This window comes from Mus caroli, chromosome 7, assembly GCF_900094665.2.
Source record: "Mus caroli chromosome 7, CAROLI_EIJ_v1.1, whole genome shotgun sequence".
Lineage (NCBI taxonomy): Eukaryota > Metazoa > Chordata > Mammalia > Rodentia > Muridae > Mus > Mus caroli.
Window position 1 is genome coordinate 46,830,156 of NC_034576.1, and position 23,524 is coordinate 46,853,679.

Below are 23,524 nucleotides of genomic sequence, written 5' to 3' on the forward strand. Positions count from 1 at the left end.
GCCGGGGCGGGAAAAGAATCCTGTTGGAGGGGCTGAGTTGATGAAGGCAGGAATTTGGCCATCCGGCTTCTCGCCCTCTGGCGGCTCCAAACGGCAGACCGACTTGCTTTGACTACCCGCATGCTCCCAGATCCACACCGAGAGTCTCCAGGGGGGTGACTTGTCGGGTGCGGGCTTCCAGATGGGGGATGAGGGGCCAGGAAGCGCGGTGCATCTGCTGTGCCTCGCAGCCTCTAGCGGGGTTCCCCTGTTCTGTCGGAGTAGCAGCGGCGGCGCCCCCTCCCGTCAACAGGTGGGGGCATTCGACTCCTGCGTCTTGGGGTTTGGGAAGCTGGGATGGCACACCGTGCAGGGAGTAGAGGCTCGGAGCCTTTAGGGGACTAATAAGCCTGGTTTCCTGAAGAACTTTGGGGGGGGGGGATGTGGGGAGACGGCAAAGTAGGACAGTGAGGTCTCAATGCTTCCCCACTCTTCAGCTTCCTTTCTCTGTCATCGGCTCTCTCAATGGAGTCCACATGTTCGGCCAGAATCTGGATGTGCAACTGAACTCGGCAAGAACGGAAGACACAACCGTAGTGTGGAAGAACTTCCATGACAGGTCCCTTGGCGGGAGCAAGGAACCAAGATCTGGGCAGTGGTTCCTGGCTTAGGTGACCCCAGAGCCCTGCCAGTGGTGACTTGGCTGTGGGAATCTTTGATAAGCTACTCACCCTCTCTGATCCCTGCGATCCGGTCAGGAAGTAGCCAGCAGTGTAGGAATGAATAGCCGGGAGACGCTGAAGCGCTTGGCTCCGTTTCCCAGGCCTGACCTCTACTTCATTCTTGCTTCTCTTCTTTCCTCCCCACAGTATCACCCTCATTGTTCTGTCATCTGAGGAGGGCACCTCTGAGCTGAGGCTGGAAAGAATGCTCCACATGGTGTTTGGGGCCATGGTGAGACTGGGCCCTTTTTTTCTCCAAAATTCAAGAGAGCTGCACCCCCAGCCTCTTCTCCTTAGTCCAGACCTGCATTTTTTTCTCACACCCAGACATCCAGACATCAGCCCTCTTCCCTCATACCTAGGAGTCCAGGAGCCCGACCTCCTCCTTCATACACAGGGATCCAGACCTGGCCTTCCTCTCAACACCCATCCAAATACTGTCCTCTCTTTGACTAGATCCTATTAAGGACCCCACTATCCTATGTGATTCTTCTAGGTTCTCATTGTGGGACTTGAGGAGCTGACCAATATCCGGAATGTAGAAAGACTGAAGAAAGAATTGAGGGTGAGGCTGTGGGATGTGAGTGACGTTCGATCCCTAAGTCAAGCCCATTTGTCTGGAACTACAATTCCCAGTATGCATGGGGAAAGCATGGGCCCTGGGTTCTTGGAGAGCGTGTTTAACCCTGGAGCTGGCCTCAGGTTTTTCTGGGCTGATCTGGCCCACATGGGTCCTAGATGCCTCCTTTTTCCTCTACCAGGCCAGCTACTGTCTCATTGACAGCTTCCTGGGGAACTCAGAGCTCATCGGAGACCTGACCCAGTGTGTGGACTGTGTCATTCCTCCAGAGGGGTCTGCCATGCAGGTATTGGGGCAGCTATAGAAATAACTGTGTCCCCACGGTTCTGCTCAACCTTCCTTTGTTTTCTCCCTCTGGACATTGTCCTGACCCCCTCTTATCATCCTGGAATCAAGTTTTACCTGGAACTTTCTCACCAGGGTACACTGACTGCTTGCCTCCTGTCCTGCAGCTTCGGCCTCACAAAGCACCCTGCCTTCCTGCCTTGCAGGGAATCCTGTCTCGGCAAATCTGCCCCACCCCATTCTAAGACAGGGCTCCCAGGCTGTCTTGGGACTCTCTCTGTAGACCAGGCCGACCTCCAACCTACAATTTACAAACACCCACCAGCCTTTGCCTCTGAGTGCTGGGATTAAAGGCGTGCTCCACCAGGCCTGCCCAACCTTCCTTTCCTAACGTTATGCCTCTCCTGGCAGCATGTCCTGACCTCAGAGCTTCCATAGGTCAGGACTGTGCCTTCTCAGCAAGTTGTAGATGCTGTTGTTATAACTATTGGCATCCCGGGATCTCCTGGTGCAGGCCTGTCACCCCAGCTACTCTGGAGGCTGGGGAAAGAGCATGCAAAGTTCAAGGCCAGCCTAGGCAGCTCAGTGAACACGTGACTCAAAAATTCAGTATGACTTGGCAGGAGCAGCCCCATAACTGAAGGAGAAATAAATTTTAAAAAGCAAACAAACAAACAGATAAAATAAGTGTATGGAGAATTGAGAACGCTGACTGATCAGGAAGGTTAAAGCATTCTCGTTCACAGAAAGGTGTCTCTGGTCTCATGGCTGCTCTTCCCCTCCCTGCCTAGCCGGGAAGGTCCCTCCTTGCCCTATGACATCTAGTCTGACCTTTTCACCAGGAAACCCTTTCAGGGTTTGCGGAGGCCACTGGCACAGCCTTTGTCAGCCTGCTTGTATCAGGCCGAGTAGTGGCAGCGACGGAGGGCTGGTGGCGCCTAGGCATGCCTGAAGCTGTACTACTCCCCTGGCTGGTGGGGTCTTTGCCACCACAAGCTGCTCGCGACTACCCAGTGTATCTGCCCCACGGGAGCCCCACGGTGAGTGGGCGGGACCAGGGCGGGGCTTCCAGCGGGGCGGGACCATGCTTAGCCCTAAAATTGTGCCCGGCTACAGGTCCCACACAGGTTGTTGACCTTGACGCTGCTGCGGGGCCTGGAGCTGTGTCTGCTGTGCGGGCCGCGCCCGCCCCTCGGCCAGCTGGACCCACAGGTTTGGCGGACTGTTGCTGTGCTGCCCCTGTGCATCCCCTCCACGAGCGCCACCTGCTGCATGCAGGCCCTGGCCAACCAAGCGCCACTAGGGACCAGCCCTGACCTCGCTCCCCATCTCACCCCCATAGTTGCTGGAACGCTGGTGGCAGCCTCTGCTGGAGCCCCTCCGGGCCTGCCTGCCGCTGGGCCCTAGGGCGCTTCCCGAAGGGTTCCCGCTACACAGCGATATTCTTGGGTAAGGCTCAATGGTTGGGCCCAGGGCCGGGAAGGCCATTTGATCTGCCGGTTCCCCACAGCCTGATAGTGCTTTCCCCCAGTCTGTTGTTACTCCACTTGGAACTGCGACGCTGCCTCTTTACCGTGGAACCCTCCAAGGATAAAGGTGTGTGGGGACGCAGTGAATGGGAGGGCTGTGAGCCAGAGGCCACCTCGTCAAGGTGCTCCCTCTTCTTTAGAGCCTTCCCCTGAGCAGCGCAGGCGCCTCCTTAGAAACTTCTACACGCTGGTGGCCACCACCCACTTCCCGCCAGGTGAGTGGTGGGCATGGATCCCACACGGCATGTACACCCTGAAGCCGAGAATGCACCACATGCCGGAGTTGCTCCTGTCAATCTTATTAAATCCCAGACTTCTTCTTCAGTCAGTGTTTTCACAGTAAGCACAGGCTGGGCATTTTGTCCCATGCCTGGAGTGTCAGCCTTACTGTGGCCAAGGCAGAATGACCACAAGTTTGAGGCCACTTGGGCTATCCAGTACCTCCAAAGACCTGACAACTTACTGCTCCAGCCTCCTAGGCAAGCACTGTCAGTTCTGGTGATCCTAACCGCTGAGCAATGGCTAGGTGGCAGCGCTCAAGCAGCCACTCCTGTCACCCTCCACAGTGCTGGGCAGAGCCTTGCTCAAGCTGAGGCAAGTGAGGAGCCTGCAGACTCCACATTGGGAAGTTGTCCCAGGTCCCTAAGGCCCCAAGAGACAGAGGCAGGGACCTAACGGTGCCCAGTCGGATAAAGACCTCACAAGTATGCAAATCTGGAGGCCTGCACTTGAGGGTAGGGTGTGATCCTCTGGAGGGTGACACCAGTGCTGAGGGCACTTGGGGTCCACTGCACGTTAGGTCTGTGAGTACACGGCGGTCATAGGAAGACAGCAAGGCTAGGCGGGAAGAGGCTGATCTGGGAATTACTGTGGAGGAATGGGCCGGGCTGAGGGGTACTGGGCCCAATGAGGAAGCTGTGCTGCTCAACACAGTCCTCTCTGTCCTTCCTCAGAACCGGGGCCTGCAGAGAAACAAGAGGACACAGTCCACGCAGCCCAGACGCCCAGAGCCTGCTATCTCGTGCTAGGGCCAGGCATGGGGTGGCAGCTGGTGGCTGTGCAGCTAGGGCTCCGGCTGCTGCTGTTGCTGCTGTCCCCTCAGACCCCCACCCACGGGCTGCGAAGCCTGGCCACCCGCACTCTGCAAACCCTCACCCCGCTCCTCTGATCACTCAGGGTGGGCAGTCAATAGCTGGGGTAATATTAGCGTCTCTCTGTTTATTCGCTCACAATAATACACGGCCCCTGGATGGGGAAAGGGAGGAAGGGGGAGGGTGACGGGGAAGGGGGGGAGAGGTACCTACTTCCTTGGCCCCTCTCCCCTCTGTGCTTCGGGGGACAAGGGAGGGAGGGTGCTTCCCTTGACCCCCCCTAGAATGTAAACAGCAGCAGATGAACAAAAATAAAATACAAAAGGCCAGAGGGAGCTCCCAGGCGCCCCCACCCCGGGCTCTTTGCTGTCACCACTGGAGGGCCCCTCGCTGTCCCCCTCCACCACAGCTGCCTCCATCCCAGGGCTGCCTGGCACTGGCCATATACCAGGGCAAGTCCAGGGCTCAGAACTGCTGGGCCAGCAGCTCACACAAGTGACGGGAGACAGGCTCTTTGCTGGTGCGCAGGGTTAGACGGTACATCTGTGTGCAAAGGAGAGAGCCCGACAAAGGTACAAAGTCAGAGGGGTAAGGTAGGTAAAAAAAGACAGAGGAGAAGTTAATGAGAAGCACAGGAAGGAGGGCTAGGTGCAGGGAAGGCAGGGTTCCCAGGGAAGGCGAGGTCACAGGGAGGCCCACCCTCTGCACTCACTTGGGCCTGGGCATTGGGCTCCAGCCGAAGCAGACACCCCACCTGCAGGGCCTTCGTCTGGATGATTCCAGCACCCACAAAGTTCTCAGGGTTGGGATCCACATTGTCCAGAAGAGCAGAGCCAAACCCCAGAAGCTACAACGACATGGGTATTAGGGAAGCAGAGCTGAGAAGCCTCCAGCCTACTCCAGGCTAAACTCTCAGGGGTGAGAACTGGTCCGCCCAGCGGCCAGCACCGGGTAAAAGCCCATCTCTCTCACCTTGGCCTTAGTAACTTCAGCATCCATCGGGTGGTTGGCTTTGAAGATTTTCTGTGCCTCCTGCAGGGGGCTGGGAGGTTGAAAGCACTGTCAGGCATCTGAGGCCCCACCCCAGCCCCGCCCCTCCCCTCAGCCCCGCCCCTCACAGGCTCAGCTGCTTCCAGCGCTGGAAAAAGTCTTGGGCCGCCATCTCTGTGGGCTGGAAGAATTTGTTGATGGTCACTGGGAGCTTCAGAGTGAGGGACTGGGCGGTGCCACCGTACCTGAGCAGATGAGGAGCAGCTCAGCTGGGCCCCATCCCTGAAGACCCTGCCTCACTGCCCCACAGCCCACACGGTGCTGCTCGCACTTACCGGAAGCGCACGGACAAAAGTGGCGGCGTCAGGAAGTCTCGCAGACACTCAATGTTGAGTACTTGCTGCACCTGTGCGCCACCGTCCACTTGTGCCGCCACACGCTTGGTCTGCACCGCCAGCTGTGGCCCCATAGTCAAGGAAGCCAGAGACAGCGGTGGCACAACTGAGGCATCTTGAGGAGCGTGAGCCCAGCAGCTAGAAGCTCTGGGCCACTGCAACTCGCCTACACCTAACTCCTCCTTCCTCCTATGAGATCTGGGACCCCTGGGAATATTCTTCTCTAGCCTCCACTCCTAGCTTCAATGGACCCTAGTGGGCACGCTGGGACTTTTAGCCTCCAGTGCAAACTAGGTACATGAAAGTGTCCTGAGGGGTAGATGAAAGTGCCCTGCACCACAACATGCCTGTGTTAGTAGTGGTCATGCACACAGATGGAAGCAATTACTGTCACCATCTGTACACAGGCCTGACTTCACGGGAATGGCTGGTTCTACACTCACCTACTCTGCCCTACTCTGACAGAGCTTTCTACCCTGGGGTCTGGAAAGGTTGGTGAACGAAGCAGAGGGGGAAGGGCCAGTTAGTCTCACACATTCAGAATGAGGCCAATATAAGGGAGAGGGGGTCTGGCTCTGCCATTCACATTCCAGGACATCCCAACTGCTCCTCCAAAAAGGCGGAGGAAGCCAGGCTCACTGGTGCACACTTACACTCACAGCGTGGGAGGCAGAGACAGAAGACTCACCTCGACTCAAAGCCAGCCCAGTCCGGAGTGAGTGGAGGTCAGCCTGGGCGATATTAAAGTTTCAGAAACAACACAAGATCCTCATAAGAAGAAAGAGAGAAGCTACCCCCGGAGGGTTAGGAGGCAAGTCACTCAGCTGATGTAGTGCAGGCCAACACTGCAGGCAACCCTGATTAACCTGAGTGCAGCAAAAGTAAGGTGCCTGGCAGGGTACCTGGTGTGCTGGAAGTCACATTCTGCATACTGGGTTACTGTCACCTGTGCCAGAGTAAAGAGGTCTACCTGCTGGGCTGGTGAGATGGCTCAGTGGGTAAGAGCACCCGACTGCTCTTCCAAAGGTCCGGAGTTCAAATCCCAGCAAAAACATGGTGGCTCACAACCATCCGTAACAAGATCTGACTCCCTCTTCTGGAGTGTCTGAAGACAACTACAGTGTACTTCCATATAATAAATAAATAAATCTTTAAAAAAAAAAAAAGAGGTCTACCTGCTATGCATACTTTTACAAGTGACATGTGCCTAACTCAGAGGGAAGGACTGAGCAAGTATGGAGCTAGTAAGTGTTTCCCAGGGGCCTACAGGGGTGGGTTGGAGCACAAGAACACAGGATATGAGTCTGGAGGTCCCCAGGGTGGACCACGGTGGGCAAGAAGTTCTGGAACTGCACAGAAGTCTTGTTGCCATAGAAGAGATACATGCGGCCTGCAGCGGGTGGGTGAGGGCTCCATCCAAGCTCCTCTGATCCCATACCCTGCCACCAGCCCAGCCAGGGGATAATGCCAACAACCCCACCCCTCCCCAGGACCCCTATTCCACCTCTGGGCCACCAGGACACACCCAGGTTCTGCCGGAACTCAGACTTGACTCCAATCTGCAGCAGCTGGTTCTCAAACAAGACCCCACTGTTCTTACACACGAACCTAGGCAGGGTGGTGGGGGTCAGAATAGGAGGGCTCCTGTGTTCCCCACCTGTCCCCGCTCCCCGCCCACCTCTCCCAGGACTCACTTATTCAACAGTTCATCTGCTTCTGGAATGGGAGGGCCTATGTCCTCAGGACCTGGGCTGGGGGAGAGGAAGAAGGGTGATGCCTAGGGGGCTGGAGGAGAGAGGCACAGGCAACGCTCTCTTGAAAGAAGACTCCCCAGAACCTATAGGCCAAGCTTCCCCTGAGACCCTCAGTTATGGGAGTGGGACCCCAGCAGAGGGATCTCCCAAGAACCCCAGCTTTCACTGTTTTCTAACCCTGCGTTTGCCAGTCACCAGGGACCCCTAAAGCCCACCCTGGGGACATCCATCAACCCAAAGCCAGAGGCCACCCCTTACTCAGCAGCTGGAGCTGGGTCAGCCAACAAAGCCATGGGGCTCTCAGGGGCAGGGGGCTCCAGCTCGCTGGGCCATCCAATCCCAGAGCAGACAGAGAAGACAGGTGTGGCAGGCAGCCAATCCCAGAGAGGCAGCAAGAGGGCCAGGGAAAGAGAGGCAAGAGGAAGGAGAGAAGGAAGAGTGGACTGAGACACAGCTGTGGGAAAGGACAGCAAGGGTAGCTGGGCCACAGAGTCCAGACAGAAGGGGTGGGACTGATAGGACAAGGACAGGAGCTACCTGAGGAAGGCCTCCTCAGGAGTGGGCCCCAGGCTGGGCTGTGCAGTGGGGCCGTCAGAGAAGACATCCACCAGGAGGTTCCCGCCTACGGGAGCCGGGGGTGCAGCAGGGGGAGGGGCTGCCCGCAGCCCTAAGAGGTCCGCGGAGGGTGAGGGGGTCGACTGCAATCAAGGCAAGACAGGGTACAGGTGAGGCAGGGCAAGGCAGAGTGGGCCCAGCCCGGGCACATGGTCCATAACTGGGCTCACCACAGTGCTGGGGGTGGGCTCCACACCCCCATTGATGTCATTGCTGCTGGTGTCCCTGCGGCTGTCATCCAGGGCACTGGCTGCCCCAGGGCCCTTCTTGCGCTTCAGTTTGGCCAAGATGGACGACTCCCGCTCGGGAAATGGGGGCATTTCTTCTAGCACCGTAGCCTGTGGGCAGGACAGGAGGTCAGGGGCACTTCTGTCCCAGGAGGGTGGGTGGTCCCAAGGACTCGGGCATCGGCTCTAACCAGAACATCGGTGCTGGCTACGGAGCTGAGGGTGAGGTACTCCACGGCCCGCTGCTGTAGCTCCACGTCAGCATTGCGCAGCTGGGAGCCGGCGCGCAGAACCCCTTGGATGGTGGCCTTGGTCTCAGGGAAGAGGTTGATGAACTTGATGTAGGTGGACAGCAACAGAGCGCGGGTGGCCACGCTGCACAGGTGGAACTTGGAGTGCAGCAGCGAGAACTGCACCGGTGGGCTGTGAAGGAGGTGGCGTCAGCAGACATGCTCATCACCCACACTTCCCAGACGAGGCTGTGTCCTCACGCAGGGGTAACTGGGTTGTGTGCCAAGAGGGTCCCTAGGAACCCCACCCTTTCCCAGCTTGCAGCCGCACTGTTTCCCCAGACCCCTAAGAGGGCCCCAGAATGAGGCTCCCTCACCTGGAGCGTGGGTCCCCAGCAATCAAGTTCCCAAACTCCCCAAGGATGTAGCCACCGACCTTCACCATGTTCTCATGACAGGCTGGGGCCTGGAGGGCCTGTGGGGGGAGCAAGAGAAGACAGGGTGAGGACGAGGACAGGAGAGACAGGAGAGTCCCTGTGGCCTCTGCGAGTGTACACTGGGAGACAGAGGCCTGGGGGAGTTGCAAGGTGACTAGCCTGACTCAGTGTCCCAGTGTGACTGAGATCTCCCACACATCCACACTTCTAGTGCTTGCTCCCCCGCCTTTGGCACTGTTTGGGAAGGTCCTAAAGACTGTGGGAGGTGGGACCTACCTGGAAAAGGGAGGGCACTGGGGGGGGGGGTGGTTATATCTTTGATTATTTCCTGGACAGCCATGAGTAGCTTCCACTCCATGTTCTGCGTGCACATAGGACTCCACGCCCATGTGCAAGGATAAGAAGGCCCGAAGATGTCAGGCATCTTCCTCAATCACTCCTTACCTTAATTTTTGAGACAGGGTCTCTCACTGAACCCAGACTTTCCATTTTGGCTAGCCTCGCTGGACAGCCAGCTCCCAGAACCTACCTGTCTCTGGCCCACAGTGCTGGAGTTACACACACACACACACACATATACAGCTTCTGCATGAGTGCAGGGACTCTTGCCCTAGCCCAGCGGGCACCTTACCCACACATCCCTGCAGCCATCCACGCCCTGTCATGACTGACTGCAACCCCTGAGCCTGTGGAGCAGTGCACAGGGAGGAATGAAGGGGCCAGCTCTGCTGCACAGATGCTGTGTCTGTTTCACGCCCGGGAAGGTACCATGGCTGCAGCTCCCACGTCCTTGGGTGACTCAGCCAAGGCTGGCTGAGCAGGAAGCTGGTCCCTGCTGGAGGGGCAGACGACTGCCCAGCTGCTCCTGACTGGCAGCTGAGCTCCATTACGGGGTCAACGCGAAGGCTGCTAACCTCAAACACTGTCTTGGCAGCATAACCCTGGACATCATCACGGTTGGTGACGATCTGCAGCACGCGGTACCACACCTCCTCGCTCACATAGTCGCCGGCGATGCGGATGAGGTTCAGGATGGTGTCCACATACCAGCTGTAGTCCACTGCATACTTCTCAGCCAGGATGGCCACCTTCAGCACCTGCGATGGGAGGTGGCGATGCGTGAGAGGACGATCATGCCCACGGGAGGTTGACTACTGCCAGTCCTGGATCTATGATCATGGCTGGCCCCATCGTAACACCCAGGGGCTCCCCCTCCCCAGACTCCTCCCTTAGACTCAGGATTCCTAACTCTAGACCTAGAGGTCCAGTCCCTACACTCCTCCTTCAACCTAAGGGGCCAGACCCCAGCCCTCCTCCCTCACACTCAGGTGTCCAGCCCTGTCCTCTAGACTCACAATCTCCTCTCGGATGGCATAGTCAGCAGTCTCCAGGTACCGCAGCATCTCTGACACAATCTGCTTGGCATTGCTCCGGTCACACATGGCATACAGGAGATCAGCCGCCCGCTGCCTCACACTGACGTCCCGCTCCGTCTGAGGAAAGGAGAGCAGGAGTAAGCTGGGTTCTAAGCTGGTACTGGGCCCACTGTAGGCCATCAAGCACCAGGCCTCTCTGAGTAGGGCAGAGGGCTGTACCTTGAGAGCATTAATAACTGTATCAATGTGGGTCTTGACGGCCTCGTGGGAGAACTCGGAGCTGGCCAGCGTGCACATGCTCTCCAGGGCCAGGTAGCGCAGGTTAGTCTCCCGGTGCTGCAGGAACTGGCCCAGCTGGTTGCAGGCACGGACCAGGAGGTTGGGCTCACTGGCAGGCACAAGTAAAGTGTACATGGAGACGAGATGTGAGCCTAAGGATCCAGTTTCTCACTTCTGCCCACCCAGCATCCTACTGGGTCCCTCCTAGGAATCAGGAGCCCAGACAGAGAGAAGCACTAGAGTGGGGGGATACGGCCAGTGGAAACCAGCCCTGACTTCAATCCTCAGTACGCAGGATTGAACCAACAAGATACGCAGCCGATATGCAGCCACCGAAGGGGACCATTTCACACCCGTCCTCTTCCCAGGCCCTGCTGTCCCTCAGCCCTGGGTGTTAGATGCCAGCCTCCCTTCCGCAGGCCAGCGGCCCCGCCTGCCCACACCTCTGCCCACAGCACCTGTCATAGTGGATGATGAGGCTAATGGTCTCAAAGAGGATAGCGTTCTTGGCGTTGGAGTGCTGCACCTTCTTGGACTTGGGAGGCTCCTGGGCCTTGTTGAGCACAGTCTCCAGACACTCTACTAACCGCCCTTTCACGGCTGCGTCCTCTGGGGGAGAGGGAGGGGAAGAGGCTGAGCCCTCTGCTCAGTGGGCTCCAAAGACTGCAGCCTGCTCTAGCTCTCACCGTCCATGGAGGGGCCCAGCTGCCTTCAACCCTGGCAGTCCCGGGCTGGGCCTCTGCCTTTTAATGTAGAACAGCAATTTCTAGGTCTGGGCTCCCATTCATCCCATACTGACTCTGCTGGGCATGAGTCTCCACTTCTGTGAGCCTCCGTTTCCCCTTCTGCTGCACTGATGTTCCTTAGGTTTCTCACAGAAGGATGGAAAACCCAGGAGCCTATCCCAGAGCCACACGGCACTCAAGCTTTTCCCAAGGAGCTACCATAGAGCTCAAGAGACAGACTCTGAGCTAACAGCTGTGAAGGCCACTGCACACTGTTTAGGTGCCAGGGGTTATGAGTTTAACAGAAATAAAGCTGATCGGCGTCCCCGGAGTGCCTCACTGCTGCAGGGGAGGGATACTAGGCAGACCCCAGCTGCACAGGACAGATGCTGGGCAGAGTGAGACACTGGCCCTCTGCTGGAAAGCAGCACACTAACCAGCTTACTCCACAGGACTGAGGGCTATGGGCCTAAGACAGGACGAGCTGTGCCACCCCAGGTGCTGCACGGGGCAGGGTACCAGGCTGTGCCCTCCACTCTCACCCAGAGCTTCCCACGAGTCTGGAGGCACAGCCTCGCTCAGGACAAGTGGGAACACGGATGCTGGCAGCCCATGAGCCTTACCTGGCGGTGGGTAACACTGGAGCAGCCGCAGTAGCTTCACAGAGAGCCAGGGTGCAGGAACGAAGTAGTAAGTGTAGTCCTGGAGGTCGGTGGAGGCTGAGGAGACGATCTGCAGGAGGAAAGAGTGATGGGCGGGTAGACAGAAGCAGCAGCGGGGCCTGTCCCCTGGAAGGACACACGGTTACGACAGGACACCGCGGGAGTCAGGTTTGACAAGAAAGGGGAAGCCAAGGCCTGAATATAGGGTGGCCTGAGGGTGGGACCAGAACTAAGCCTGACGGCCTCAGTCAAGAGCCTCCTGCTTCAGCCTCCTGAATGTGTGCACTGTGCCCACCACCTCACTCACTTTTCCAAGCAATGCTGGTAACAGTGGAGCAGAAGTCTCTGCTAGTTCCCTGTGTGACAGCCCCTAGGGCAGGCTACAGCCTCTCTTACTGCTGGGCTCTGCCTCTTACAACCTTAACCACCATGGTTCCTGCATTCTCAGCACAGAGGAACTACTGAAGGGTCAGGAGCTGGGTCTCATCCTTCCTCTGTCCCTGGTCAGAAGATCGTATGAAAATCACTCCTCAGGGTACCCTCCAACTCCACCTCGAAAATCCTTCTGCAAGCTGGACAGTAGTGGCAAAAGCCTTTTAGTCCCAGCACACCAGAGGCAGAAGCAGGCAGATCTCTATATGTTTGAGGCCAGCCTGATCTACAGAGCAAGTTCCAGGATAGCCAGGACTATACAAAGAAACCCTGTTTCGGACAAACAAACAAACAAACAAACAAAACCCAACAACCTTCTCCAGGAAGCCTTCCCACAGTGCTGTGCCAGCGGCTGACAGTGACCTCATCTCTGTACCCTGTTGGGCCTGGTACCTAATGCATTCAGATGTGTGGTAACCAGGGGCTGGGGACAGAATGAATGGTAGGCATAGGTGTTCCTTCTCCCTGAGGACTGAGACACTTATGGCCTCCCGGACAGTACTTTCATTTCTTTCATTCTGAGTCTCCATTTGGATTGCCACCCTCAGGAGTTCTCCTGTCTCCCAAACTGGACTAGGACCTCTGCGAGGTGCCCACGATGCTGAGCTTGGTCCATGGCACACAGCCCTTGTTGGCAGCCTGTGACTGAGTCACCGTCCCTGTCACACTCCCTCTCAGCAGGACAGGGCCGCCCTAAGGTCTGACTCAGACATAGAGAGCCAAGCACACAGAAGGCTCGGGGTGCTCTGAGGACAAGGGTGGAGGTGGTGGGAGGCAAAGGAGGGATGTGTAGACAAACAGGAGGAAGAAGAGCAGGCTGGGGAGCTGTCAGCACCTTACCACAGCAGCCATGCTGCAGACCGCACTGACACCAGCCCCTGAACCACACAGGAAAAGAAGCACAGAGAAGTGAAGCCGTTTGCCTGCGGGCACACTGCCTGAGGAAGCCAATGCAGAGTCCTGGCTTTTAAGCACAGGCTGGCTTGCCTTTTAGGGAAGGGAGGAGAGACAGATATCACAGACATAGGGGAGCCAGACCCTTCCACGGCCAGTGTGACCGCACACTCACCCGGCTTAAGCGAGACACAGCCAGGGAGATACAGGTCTTGAAGTCATCCGGATTCTTCTTGCAGAGACAGGTGATGAGGCTGACAGCAGCTGTGACCACTCCCTGCAAGGAGCTCAGGCGTGAGGGACTTCATGCTGGGTGTCACTGGGAAAGCCCTGGCATCAGGGTAAGTCAGCTCAGGAGTCAGGAGCAGGGTGGGCTAATGGGAGTCTAGGGTGGGGTCAGTCTTTGCAAGGCAGTCAGTCCACTGGCCTTGCTATGGGCTTTCTAGGCTCAGAAATAGACAAATCTTTTTAAGGTACTGCATCAGAGATGAGGACAGTCCCAGGCAGCCAAGGAGTTACTGAGGAAGGAGAAAGGTTTCTTGGAAACTGGGCAGGGCATACACACTGGGGACAGGAGATCTGGGTTGGAATATAGGGGCAGAAGGCAAGACATGGGCTTCAGGCACTTGAGGGTGGGGTAGCCGGGCACCTCACCATGTGCTGATCATTGAGCAAGTGCACTACACGTGCCGTCCACTCGCCCATGGGCACCAAGTCGGGCGAGGCCTTGTAGAGTCGCAGTAGGCATAGGGCCGCACTCTGCTTCACACTGTCCATGCTGTCTCTGTGGGGACACAGTGGGGCAGTCAGGGATACATGGCTCCAGTGCACCTTCCAGCCTATCTCTTGCCACGTGACCAGGATATTACATAGGCAGCCAGAGCAACCCCAAAGCACTTAGACACTGCCCTGGCTGCCCCAGAGACTCCATAAAACAACTGGCAGGGCCAGGCAAAATGAGCAGGATGGCTCGGCCCTGCATCGTGAGCACCCTCGTGCACCCTGCACTGCTATAGATAATAAAGAGACCAGCAAGCTGGGCGTGGTGGCACACACCTTTAATCCCAGCACTCGGGAGGCAGAGGCAGGCGGATTTCTGAGTTAGAGGCCAGCCTGGTCTACAAAGTGAGCTCCAGGACAGCCAGAGCTATAAAGAGAAACCCTGTCTCAAAAAACCAAACCAAACAAAACAAAACAAAAAGAGACTAGCAGACACTGTGGGTCACATCTGTGCACCCAGACCTCGCCTGCAACCAATACGTCAGAAATAGAACAAATCAGAGGAGAGGCAGGAAACAGTTGTCCGTGATGTCTTAGAGGTCCTGCCCTTCCCATCCACTGTTCTAGGCTGACAATGTTGGACGTTAGCCTCTTGCACTGTAATCAGGGCCTCAAAAGCCAAGGCTGCCCTTCAACTTCTGATCTTTCGGCCCCATCTACTCAGAGCTGAGATTACAGATATGCACAATTTCTAGGAAGCTGAGGCTGGAAGCCAGGCTTCATACATACTAGGCAATCAATCACCCTGCCACCCTCCAGCTATGTCTCCGCTCTGGCTGTCTCTTTAATACTGGACTTGAGAATTTATTTATCAGTTGGCTGACTGGGTCTTTTAATCCAGGCTAGTTTAGATCCCCCACCTACTTCTTTTTGTTTCTTGAAACAGGGTTTCTCTATATAGCCCTGACTAACCTGGAACTCACTGTGTAGACCTGGCTGGCCTTGAACTCACAGAGATCCACCTGCCAGCCGAGCGCTGGGATTAAAGGCCTGCGTCTCCATGCCTGGCTGGGAACTCACTCTTTAGCCAAGAAGTACCTTCACCTCCTGATCCCTTCTCTACACTCACAGTGAGACATGTACACGGCCACACACGGTTTAGACGGTGCTGTGGCAAGAAACTAGGGCTCTGGGTATGCTAGGTGGGCACACCTCCAGTGGAGCTCAGCCCCACCTTCTTCCCACAGCTACTCAGTAACTGTGAAGCCACACAGGCTGGGTGCAAAGGACAAGGCATGACGATGCAGCCAGGTTGGGAAGGTGGACACGACTGGGCATCCAGACCCAGCTGACTTCCGGGGAACAGGAAGGGAGAGGGTAAAGCCAGAGGACATGCAATAGTCTCTGTGGTGTCCTGTACATATCTGGTATACCTAAGCACACACTCACATAAAAATAATTATTTTTTAAAGTTGTGATAAGTTGTGACTGGTGACATACATCTGTCATTCAAACCCTAAGGAGGCTGAGGCAAAATGACACTTCAGGGTCAGTCTAGACAACAGAGTGAGTTCAAGGTCAGGCTGGCAACTGAGCAAGACCTTCACCCCACCCATTTTGAGATAGTCTCTTACCATGGAGCCCAGGCTAGCCTAGAACCCAATATGTGTTTTAGAGTAGCCTCACATTCCCATCAATCTGTCCTGAGTGCTGGGTAACAGGACGTGCCACCATGCCCAGTAAGATCCTGTCTTAAAATAAAAATAAAGGGTCAAGGCAAGAAAGGAGGTGGCTCAGTGGTTAACACACACTGCTCAGGACCCAAGTTGGCAGTTCACTGCCAACAGCAGTGGGGGGTCTGATTCCCTCTTCTGACCTCTCAGGGTACCTCTACTCAAACACACACACGATTTAAAATAAACCAAATCTGTTGAGGTTTGGTCTGTTGCTATGAATTCTAATACTAAATACGGGACCCCAACATCGGGTTGCCCCGCATGAGGAGATCCTCACATGCATCAAGTGATGACGCTATGGAACCTTGCCCCCCAAGTTATCCCTGATTGGTCAATAAAGACACCTACAGCCTGCAGCTGGGCAGAAGACAGGGATGCCCCTTGGAGTAGGAGCAGCCCAGGTGGAACATGGAGAGTCCTATCTCAAGGTCACTGACAGGGGAGCAAACAAAATAGCATAGAGGGCTGGTATCTGCCCAGCTCTAAAGCTTTAAGGCTTATTGCAAATATAAAGGTTTGTGTTTTTATTTGGGAACTAAATGATCTAAGGTGGGTGGAAATCCTCAAATATTAACTACAACACAAATCTTTAAGGTAAGAGGGGTCTGCAGATAGGTTTGGCAGCTAAATCAAATAACCATAACATTTGTGAGGCTGAGGCAGAGGGTTAGAAATTTAAGGACAGTATGGGCTACATAGTGGTTTCAAGGTCAGCCCAGATTCAGATCGACTATGTGCCCCCAGACAAACAAAGAAAATTCTGTCTCAAAAAGAATCAACCCTGGCCAGGCGTGGTGGCACACACCGTTAATCTCAGCACTCAGGAGGCAGAGGAAGGTGGATTTTTCTGAGTTTGAGGCCAGCCTGGTCTACAGAGTGAGCTCCAAGACAGCCAGGGCTATACAGAGAAACCCTGTCTTAAAAAACAACAAAACCTTGACCTAGCAGTTTCACAGCTAGAAGCCAACAAGAATACTGCAGACTCCACTCAGTGAGAGCAGCATGTCTGTCAGAAGGGGGATCTCTGTGACAATGGACACAGACAACATGCTCTGTCAGGCGTGTGTGTGTGTGTGTGTGTGTGTCTATATAGTGTGTGCAGTGTATGTGTATACTGTACAGTTTTTGTGTGTGCATAATGTGTGTGCATGTGCATATGAAGACCAGAAATCAACACTAGTGACTTCCCCTGTAGCTGCCTACCCAACTTTTTAGATAGATCTTTCACTGAACATGGGGCTCACTGAGAAGGTAGCTGGGCTGGCCCCAGCGCCCTTCTGTCCTGGCAGCCCATGGCTGGGGTTACAGGTAGAGTACTGACACTCAGCTGTCTGTGTGCTGTGGACTCCAGACACCAGGTCCTCACGCCTGCACCACAAGCGCTTTACCAACTGAGCCAGCTCCCAGCTCCAGGCATTAAGTCTGACACCACAGACAGACGAACAAACTCAAAACACACCTTACTGAGAGAAAGCTACAGACTTGGTCACTGCACATTCCACAGCACTTCAGACAAGCCTCAGCATGGGCCAGTGGGCTCCGAGGCCTGAGGGGGTGACAGACCTGCCCACAGCACAGGGCGCACTCTCTCGGGAAGTGACAACAGTGCTCTGGAATTGGGTAGTGGTTAATGGTCGCACACAAGAGTACATCAAAAACCACTGCCCTGTGCACAATGAGCAGATCTGAGCTAGATATGGCTGGACATGACTGTATGGCAAAACCCAGGAGGCAGGAATCACCAAAAGTTTTACACCAGCTAAGGCTACACAGTGAAATCCTACCTCAAAAACAGACAGACAGATAATAGATACTGTATGTCTGTCTAAATTCAGAGGCTAAGAAGCAGGAGAAACAGTTCAAGGTCATGCTCAGCTACCTAGTGAGTTCAAGGCCAGCCCAGGCTACACTGGACCACCTCAATAAGCAAATCAAACCAAAAGCAGGCAAGCAATCAGTCTGGCTTCCCTAGTGAGAGCCCAGCTCAAACTCTGAGTTTAAAACTATTAACTGACCAGTTATGAGACAGGATCTGGCTGTGCTACAAAGTGGTCCTACATTTTTAATCCTCCTGCCTAAATTTCCCCAGTGCTGCACCCATAACGGCCCTTTAATCCTTGTCCTTCTGTATGCCAGCCCATCCTCTAGCCCTACCCAGCACATTGGGCCACCTTGGGGCCCACCTTCATGCTGCTTCTCTGCTTGTTCACAGCCTCCCTTCTCAGAGACGACATACATGTGCATGGGGTACATACATGTGTAGGCAAAACACCCATGCACATAGAATAAAAATAACAATCTTGGAAGGACAGCAGGTGCTTAGCCCTGCCTGGCTTACATTGCTTCAAAGGTGAACTTGGAGGTGGGTATTTGGTGACTCAGGCAAGATGAGGCAGCTGTGGAGGTGTGGGCCTGCAATCCCAGCATTAAATCAGAGGAAGCTGGAGGGTCAGCGCAAGGCCAGCCTGGGCTACATGATACCCTGTTTCAAACAAACACACAGAGCAGGCTGGCAGCCAACTCTGGTTGCTGTGACAAGGACAGAGACAGGTAATTTTGCATACAGTTCCCAGGGGCGTTTATTTCTAGGCCACCTACACTTTGATGTGTGGCTTCCCACAGCCTCTACTTGGACAAGCTTTTCTCTGCTCCCAGAGGCTACATTCCTCCCCCACCCAAAAACACAAGACTCAGCTCCCCTCCACCCCCCCGCCTCCCCCATCACAAAAGGCTTTAGAAGCCCAGGCTGCCTAAGACCAACTCTGTCAGAGTTGGCTGCTCCTGGCTGAGTCTCCATGCATCTCAATTACTGGCTAGCTTAAGACTCCATTAATTAATATTAATTCTTGCTCCTTTGTTCAAAGGTCTCACTGGGTCTCACTGTGGAGCCCAGGCTGGCCTCAGACTTGTCCCATTCCTCCTCCTTCCTACATGCGTCACTAAGCCCAGATCAGCCACACCGTCAAGAACCCCAGCAGCACCTGTCTACACTGCCAGAAATAGAAATCTCACCCTGGGCACAGCAGCCATGGTGACTTTTCTAAAAGACAACACTGCTCCTGTTATTCAACTGCCTGACAGACACCAGTCACCCCAACTTCCACAGGAAACAGAGGCAGACTCCCCAAAGTCTCTCCCATGCTCCCTATCCCCCATCCCCAGAGAACCACCGATGGACCACACACCTACACCCAGAGCCTTGACACCTGCTGGGCCTTTTGCAGAAGGCACCCAATATCCTCAGGTGACCACTGACTCCTGACTGCTCTAGAACATTATCCGTCACCTCCTGGAGAATCCCCTCTGACTTGTCAATGAAAGCTCTTTTTCAGAGCTGGAGAGATGGCTCAGTAGTTCAGAGCACTTGCTGCTCTTCCGAGGACCCGACTTTGGTTCCCAGCACCTATGTCGGGTAGCTTTCAACTTCCTGTGGCTCCAGCTCCAGAGGCTCCCACTGTGCTGGCCACCTGCGCTGATGTGCACCTGCACACAGACACATGATTTAAAATGATAAAAGTAAGTCTGGGGGCTACTTTTCCAGAGGACCCAGGTTCAATTCCCAGCAGATCACACCCTTCTGTAACTCTGGTTCCAGAGGATCTGACATACTCACACAAACAAGCATGCAGGCAAAACACCAATCAATGTTTATAAAATAAAAAATAAATTATCTAGAAAGGGGGAGGGAGGGAGAGGGAGAAGGAGAGGGAGAGAGAGTTAGAGAGAGACTACCTCACAAAATATTTATTCTGACACTGGGCGTGGTGGCGCAACGCCTTTAATCCCAGCACTTGGGAAGCAGAGGCAGGCGGATTTCTGAGTTCGAGGCCAGCCTGGTCTACAGAGTGAGTTCCAGGACAGCCAGGGCTACACAGACAGACCCTGACTCAAAAAAAATAAAATAAAATAAAATAAAATAAAGAAAGAAAATATTCTGGCACACATACACTTGATGTGCCTGGTGTTTTGCCCACATATCTGTCTGTGTGAAGACAGCCAATCCCCTGGAACCAGAATGACAGACAGTTTTGAGCTGACATGTGGGTCCTGGGAATTGAACCCAGGTTCCTGTGGGAGAGCAGTCAGTGCTCTTAACCACTGACCCATCTCTCCAGTCTCATTAATAAGTCTAAAACCTAGAAAAGCCTGGGTGTGGTGGTACACACTTTAACCCCAGTACTTGGGATTCAGAGGCAGGCAGATCTCTAAGTTCGAGGCCAGCCTGGTCTACAGAGTGAGTTCCAGGATAGCCAGGGCTACACAGAGAAACCCTGTCTTAAAAACAAAAAGCAGGGCTGGAGAGACGGCTCAGTGGTTAAGAGCACTGACTGCTTTTCCAGAGGTCCTGAGTTCAATTCCCAGCAACCACATGGTGGCTCACAAGCATCTGTAATGGGATCCAATACCCTCTTCTGGTGTGTCTGAAGATGGCTACAGTGTATTCATATAAATAAAATTAAAACAAACAAACAAAAAGCAATAAAAGGAAGAAGTTGTTTCGACACAGTGTCTCCTGTAGCCTAGGAACCACTGACTATCAGGTGATGCCTTGAACTTCTGCTCCTCTTGCCTCGTGTGTTTACAGGTGCGCAGGCGGAAGGACCCCAGGGTCCTTTGCAGGCCACAGCTGCAGCCTACCTGTGCATCTTCAGGTACCCTGAAATTACAGACAGGTACCCTGGCACTTGGGAAGGCAGGGTCTCCTGCCACTGTTCTTTGAGAATCAGAGCCATGTTACCAACAGCTTGGCATGTAAACCGCTCAGGAGCCAGTGGAAGCTTCCTGAAGTAGTCAGGAGGCACGGCGTCACAGTTGACCCAACCAGTCTGAAACCCTGCCTGTCCTCACCCAGCAGACACTGGACACCTTCCTGGCTGCAACACTGAGACTGTCCACCTCTGTTGGTGGCACCAGTGTCAGCCATCAGTGCTGCAGGCACAGATGAGGGAACAAGTCATCGTACCCACAGGAGATACTAACGCTGTGTCTCTGACACACGACCACCAGGTGGGATGGGTCCTTACACCTTCTAGACATCCTGGTGACATGAGAGAGACAGAGACTCTGGGGTCTAAAGCCGAGGTGGGAAAACCTAGGAAGGTGCCATAAACAAAGCTGGCTCTCATCTCCTGCTTGTGCCCTTTTGCTGTGATCCCCAGTGCCTCACCCAGCCACCAGGATTCGGGGAATGTCTGCAGCAAAGGCCTCGCCCATCTCACGGCTGCCCACGTTAGCGATACAGTGCAAGGCCAGGCACATGAAGGTGGGGTTGCGACTGGCCAGGTCATTCTTGATAGCGTTGTTGATGAGCCGGATCAGTTCTGAGTTCGAGTTCACCAGGACTGAGATGAACAGGTAGCCCTGTGGGGCAGAGAAGGGACAGCTGGGCACCTGTGGCTAAAGGGCACTAGACTAGCATGCAACAGCGTCTAAGTGGACCCGAGCCCACCTCCCTCTGCCCCTGTCTGGTCTCCTGCACTCACTATCTGCTTCTCCGTGTACTTGTTAGAGCTTAGCAGGTTCACGGCCTCCATATGTCCAAAGTCAATGTCATGGCCAAGCAGGAATATGAAGAGCAGCTTACACACATACTTCTTTTTACTGTAGCCATCCAAGGCCTTGTCCCCTGAGGCAGAGGATGGGAAAGGGGGCCAAGTAAGGAAGCGTCCCCTAAACACGTTGGGCCCTGGATCCCTCCCCAGGCCCTGGGCCAGCAGCTTGCCTTTGAACTTGGACCGGATGTTGGCCAGTTCCTTGTTGATCCTCTTGATCTCGGCCTCTTTGCTCTTGCCTGTGGAGAGATGGCAAGGCACACAAGGCCACAGGCAGGTTATCTAGAAGCTTTCTGCCACCCCTTCCTCCTCCCGGTGGCCCACGAGCCGCCAGGTGCTGGGGCTTGTTTTGGAGGGGTCGACCACACCTGCCACGGAAGCCCAAAGGCCCACCTCTCTTTTTACTGTGCTCTTTTTTTCTTTTTCTTTAAGATTTATTAATTATTATACTTAAGTATACTGTAGCTGACTTCAGATGCACCCGAAGAGGGTGTCAGATCTCATTATGGATGGCTGTGAGCCACCATGTGGCTCTCATGTTCTGCCCCTGAGCACCTCACAGTCAAGCTGGGACCATCCAATCACTGAACCATACACACTGAAGAGCTCTGCTGGCTCCTGCTGCCTCCTTCAGCAACAGCACGGGGCAGCACCCTCCCCACACCCCTCCTTCCTCACGGCCTAGCTCTCTTAACCCCTATGTCTACACTGTCCTTAAACCTCTGCCATGACAGAAGATCTCCTCTGTGATACCAGGCCCCGCTGTCTGCCACCCCAGGGACCCTAGCCTGTCTGTATTTGCCTGTCTCTGGCCATTCTCACTGCCCACTCGCCTTGCCCCACATGTGCCCCACCTCAGAGATGTCCCTATACTGCGGCACACCATCACCACCTTACTGGAACACAGCCTGCACATACATGGTTTCTCTGGCAGCTTTTTTCTCTGCTCTCTGCCTCCTTCCTATCCCTACCCTCTGGGCTGTGCAACATGGGCCTCTGCCTCCAGCCACTCCTATGTTCTGAGTGTTCTGTCACTTTGGTTTTAGCTCCTGAAACCTCCTTTGATAGGTGCTTTCCACTCACTTTTGTCCAAGAAACTCATTATTGTTAAAATTGTAACATTTTTCATGGGTATGGGTCCTAGTGCCTACAGGGGCTGCAGCCAGTGCCTGGCACACAGCAGGCGCTCTATTAACAGCTGGTCAGTTCCAGGATGCACTAAATGAATAAAGAAGGACCAAGAAGATAGCATTCACGCCATCCTCCTCCACAAATCCCCCTCACCTCTGCCCTTAATTCCCAAGCAGATCTACAAGCTCCACTCAAGTCAGTGACTCCAGCAGGAAGTGCCTGAAATTAGCACCCTGATCTCAGAGCTGCACAGTCTGGGTGGCGACAGCAGATAGGCGGCAGGCAGCTCCTGAGCATCCAGGCCGAGGCTACTTCAAACTGAGACAGGTGGTAAGGAGCAAGAACACACAGGGCTAGAATGCTGTGGTGTGTCCACCATGGGGGCACACCTGTGATGCCAACATTGGGGATACAGGGGTAGATGAATCTTGAGTATGAGGCCAGCCTGGGCCACACAGCTACTGAGGCCCTATCTCAAAGAAAAACCAAAACCAAAACCAACCTACCCCCAAGGGGCTAGGGGCAGGCTCAGTGTGGGCAAGCTTGCTGGGCACACCCAACCCTCGGGCTCCATCACCAGCACTGGAACCAGAGGAAGAATGTTAAGACACTGACTCCAACGGCAGTGGTCTGAATATGCTGGGTTATATAAACAAACAGCTAAAATTAATTTTGAGGGTGGTGAATGGCTCCATGGGCAAAGTGCTTACCGTGTAAACACAAGAACCTGAGTTTAGGTGTCTAGCATCGACATTGCTGGGCGTGGAAGCACACATCCAGAACTGCAGTGCCAGGGTGGTGGAGGGCAGATCCCCAGATGTGCTCTAGGGTCAGGGAGACCATTTGCATCAAGCAAGGTGCAGAGCAACGAGGAAATACCTCTGGCCATGACATGTGTACTTACACACACACAGAGAGAAAATAAAATAAACTTGACTGCTTCTATCAGAAACCTGTAACTAGCAAGTCACCAGCAGCAGCTGCCACGCCTGCCTGTGTCCAGCCCTGCCAGGGAGCCCTCTAAGATAAGGTCAACCTCTCCCCTGGACAGAGCCTCCTGAGTAAGGGCTCAGTAAGGCACCAGACTCTGCCACTGGGGCAGGCCTGCCATCCCAGGCTTTGGTGCCACTGGGGCAGGCCTGCCATCCCAGGCTTTGGTGCCACTGGGGCAGGCCTGCCATCC

The 23,524-nt window shown here is 54.7% G+C and overlaps 2 protein-coding genes across 5 annotated transcripts in view; one reads left to right on the forward strand and one right to left on the reverse strand.

Moving 5' to 3' along the window:
• Positions 1 to 4,538, forward strand: Fuz (fuzzy planar cell polarity protein). 3 transcript variants are annotated; one of them, XM_021166123.2, is made up of 11 exons: positions 1 to 292; positions 477 to 598; positions 849 to 933; positions 1,198 to 1,281; positions 1,463 to 1,567; positions 2,409 to 2,606; positions 2,683 to 2,778; positions 2,909 to 3,015; positions 3,098 to 3,162; positions 3,236 to 3,310; positions 4,049 to 4,538. In XM_021166123.2, the coding sequence occupies exons 1-11, from the start codon at positions 182 to 184 to the stop codon at positions 4,261 to 4,263; spliced, it is 1,263 nt and encodes a 420-aa protein (XP_021021782.1). In that variant the 5' UTR covers positions 1 to 181; the 3' UTR covers positions 4,264 to 4,538. The 3 variants fall into 3 exon arrangements, with proteins under 3 accessions (XP_021021782.1, XP_021021784.1, XP_021021785.1); XM_021166125.2 differs by having other exon boundaries at positions 1,198 to 1,266; XM_021166126.2 differs by lacking the exon at positions 477 to 598.
• Positions 4,289 to 23,524, reverse strand: part of Ap2a1 (adaptor related protein complex 2 subunit alpha 1) — a 30,090-nt gene continuing 10,854 nt past the window's right edge. Inside the window, exons 2-24 of one of the 2 annotated variants that reach the window (XM_021166122.2) lie at positions 21,381 to 21,449; positions 21,142 to 21,284; positions 20,826 to 21,019; positions 13,857 to 13,986; positions 13,378 to 13,479; positions 11,838 to 11,946; positions 10,948 to 11,098; positions 10,430 to 10,598; positions 10,190 to 10,327; positions 9,749 to 9,931; positions 8,775 to 8,872; positions 8,359 to 8,590; positions 8,111 to 8,278; positions 7,863 to 8,023; positions 7,584 to 7,649; positions 7,266 to 7,322; positions 7,097 to 7,179; positions 6,872 to 6,961; positions 5,512 to 5,635; positions 5,305 to 5,421; positions 5,159 to 5,228; positions 4,899 to 5,033; positions 4,289 to 4,729 (exon numbers count right to left, since the gene is read on the reverse strand). In XM_021166122.2, coding sequence (XP_021021781.1) covers positions 4,652 to 4,729; positions 4,899 to 5,033; positions 5,159 to 5,228; positions 5,305 to 5,421; positions 5,512 to 5,635; positions 6,872 to 6,961; positions 7,097 to 7,179; positions 7,266 to 7,322; positions 7,584 to 7,649; positions 7,863 to 8,023; positions 8,111 to 8,278; positions 8,359 to 8,590; positions 8,775 to 8,872; positions 9,749 to 9,931; positions 10,190 to 10,327; positions 10,430 to 10,598; positions 10,948 to 11,098; positions 11,838 to 11,946; positions 13,378 to 13,479; positions 13,857 to 13,986; positions 20,826 to 21,019; positions 21,142 to 21,284; positions 21,381 to 21,449 — 2,867 coding nt within the window. In that variant the 3' untranslated portion in view covers positions 4,289 to 4,651. The remainder of the gene's footprint in view (positions 4,730 to 4,898; positions 5,034 to 5,158; positions 5,229 to 5,304; positions 5,422 to 5,511; positions 5,636 to 6,871; positions 6,962 to 7,096; positions 7,180 to 7,265; positions 7,323 to 7,583; positions 7,650 to 7,862; positions 8,024 to 8,110; positions 8,279 to 8,358; positions 8,591 to 8,774; positions 8,873 to 9,748; positions 9,932 to 10,189; positions 10,328 to 10,429; positions 10,599 to 10,947; positions 11,099 to 11,837; positions 11,947 to 13,377; positions 13,480 to 13,856; positions 13,987 to 20,825; positions 21,020 to 21,141; positions 21,285 to 21,380; positions 21,450 to 23,524) is intronic. The other variant, XM_021166121.2, reaches the window with a different exon arrangement.

Excerpts from the sequence above, each read along its gene's own strand:
- Fuz (XM_021166123.2), top strand. The coding sequence starts at position 182 with ATGGGGGATGAGGGGCCAGGAAGCGCGGTGCATCTGCTGTGCCTCGCA. Across the intron at positions 293-476 it reads GCGCCCCCTCCCGTCAACAG|CTTCCTTTCTCTGTCATCGG; the intron begins GTGGGGGCATTC and ends CCCACTCTTCAG. Across the intron at positions 3,163-3,235 it reads GGAACCCTCCAAGGATAAAG|AGCCTTCCCCTGAGCAGCGC; the intron begins GTGTGTGGGGAC and ends CCTCTTCTTTAG.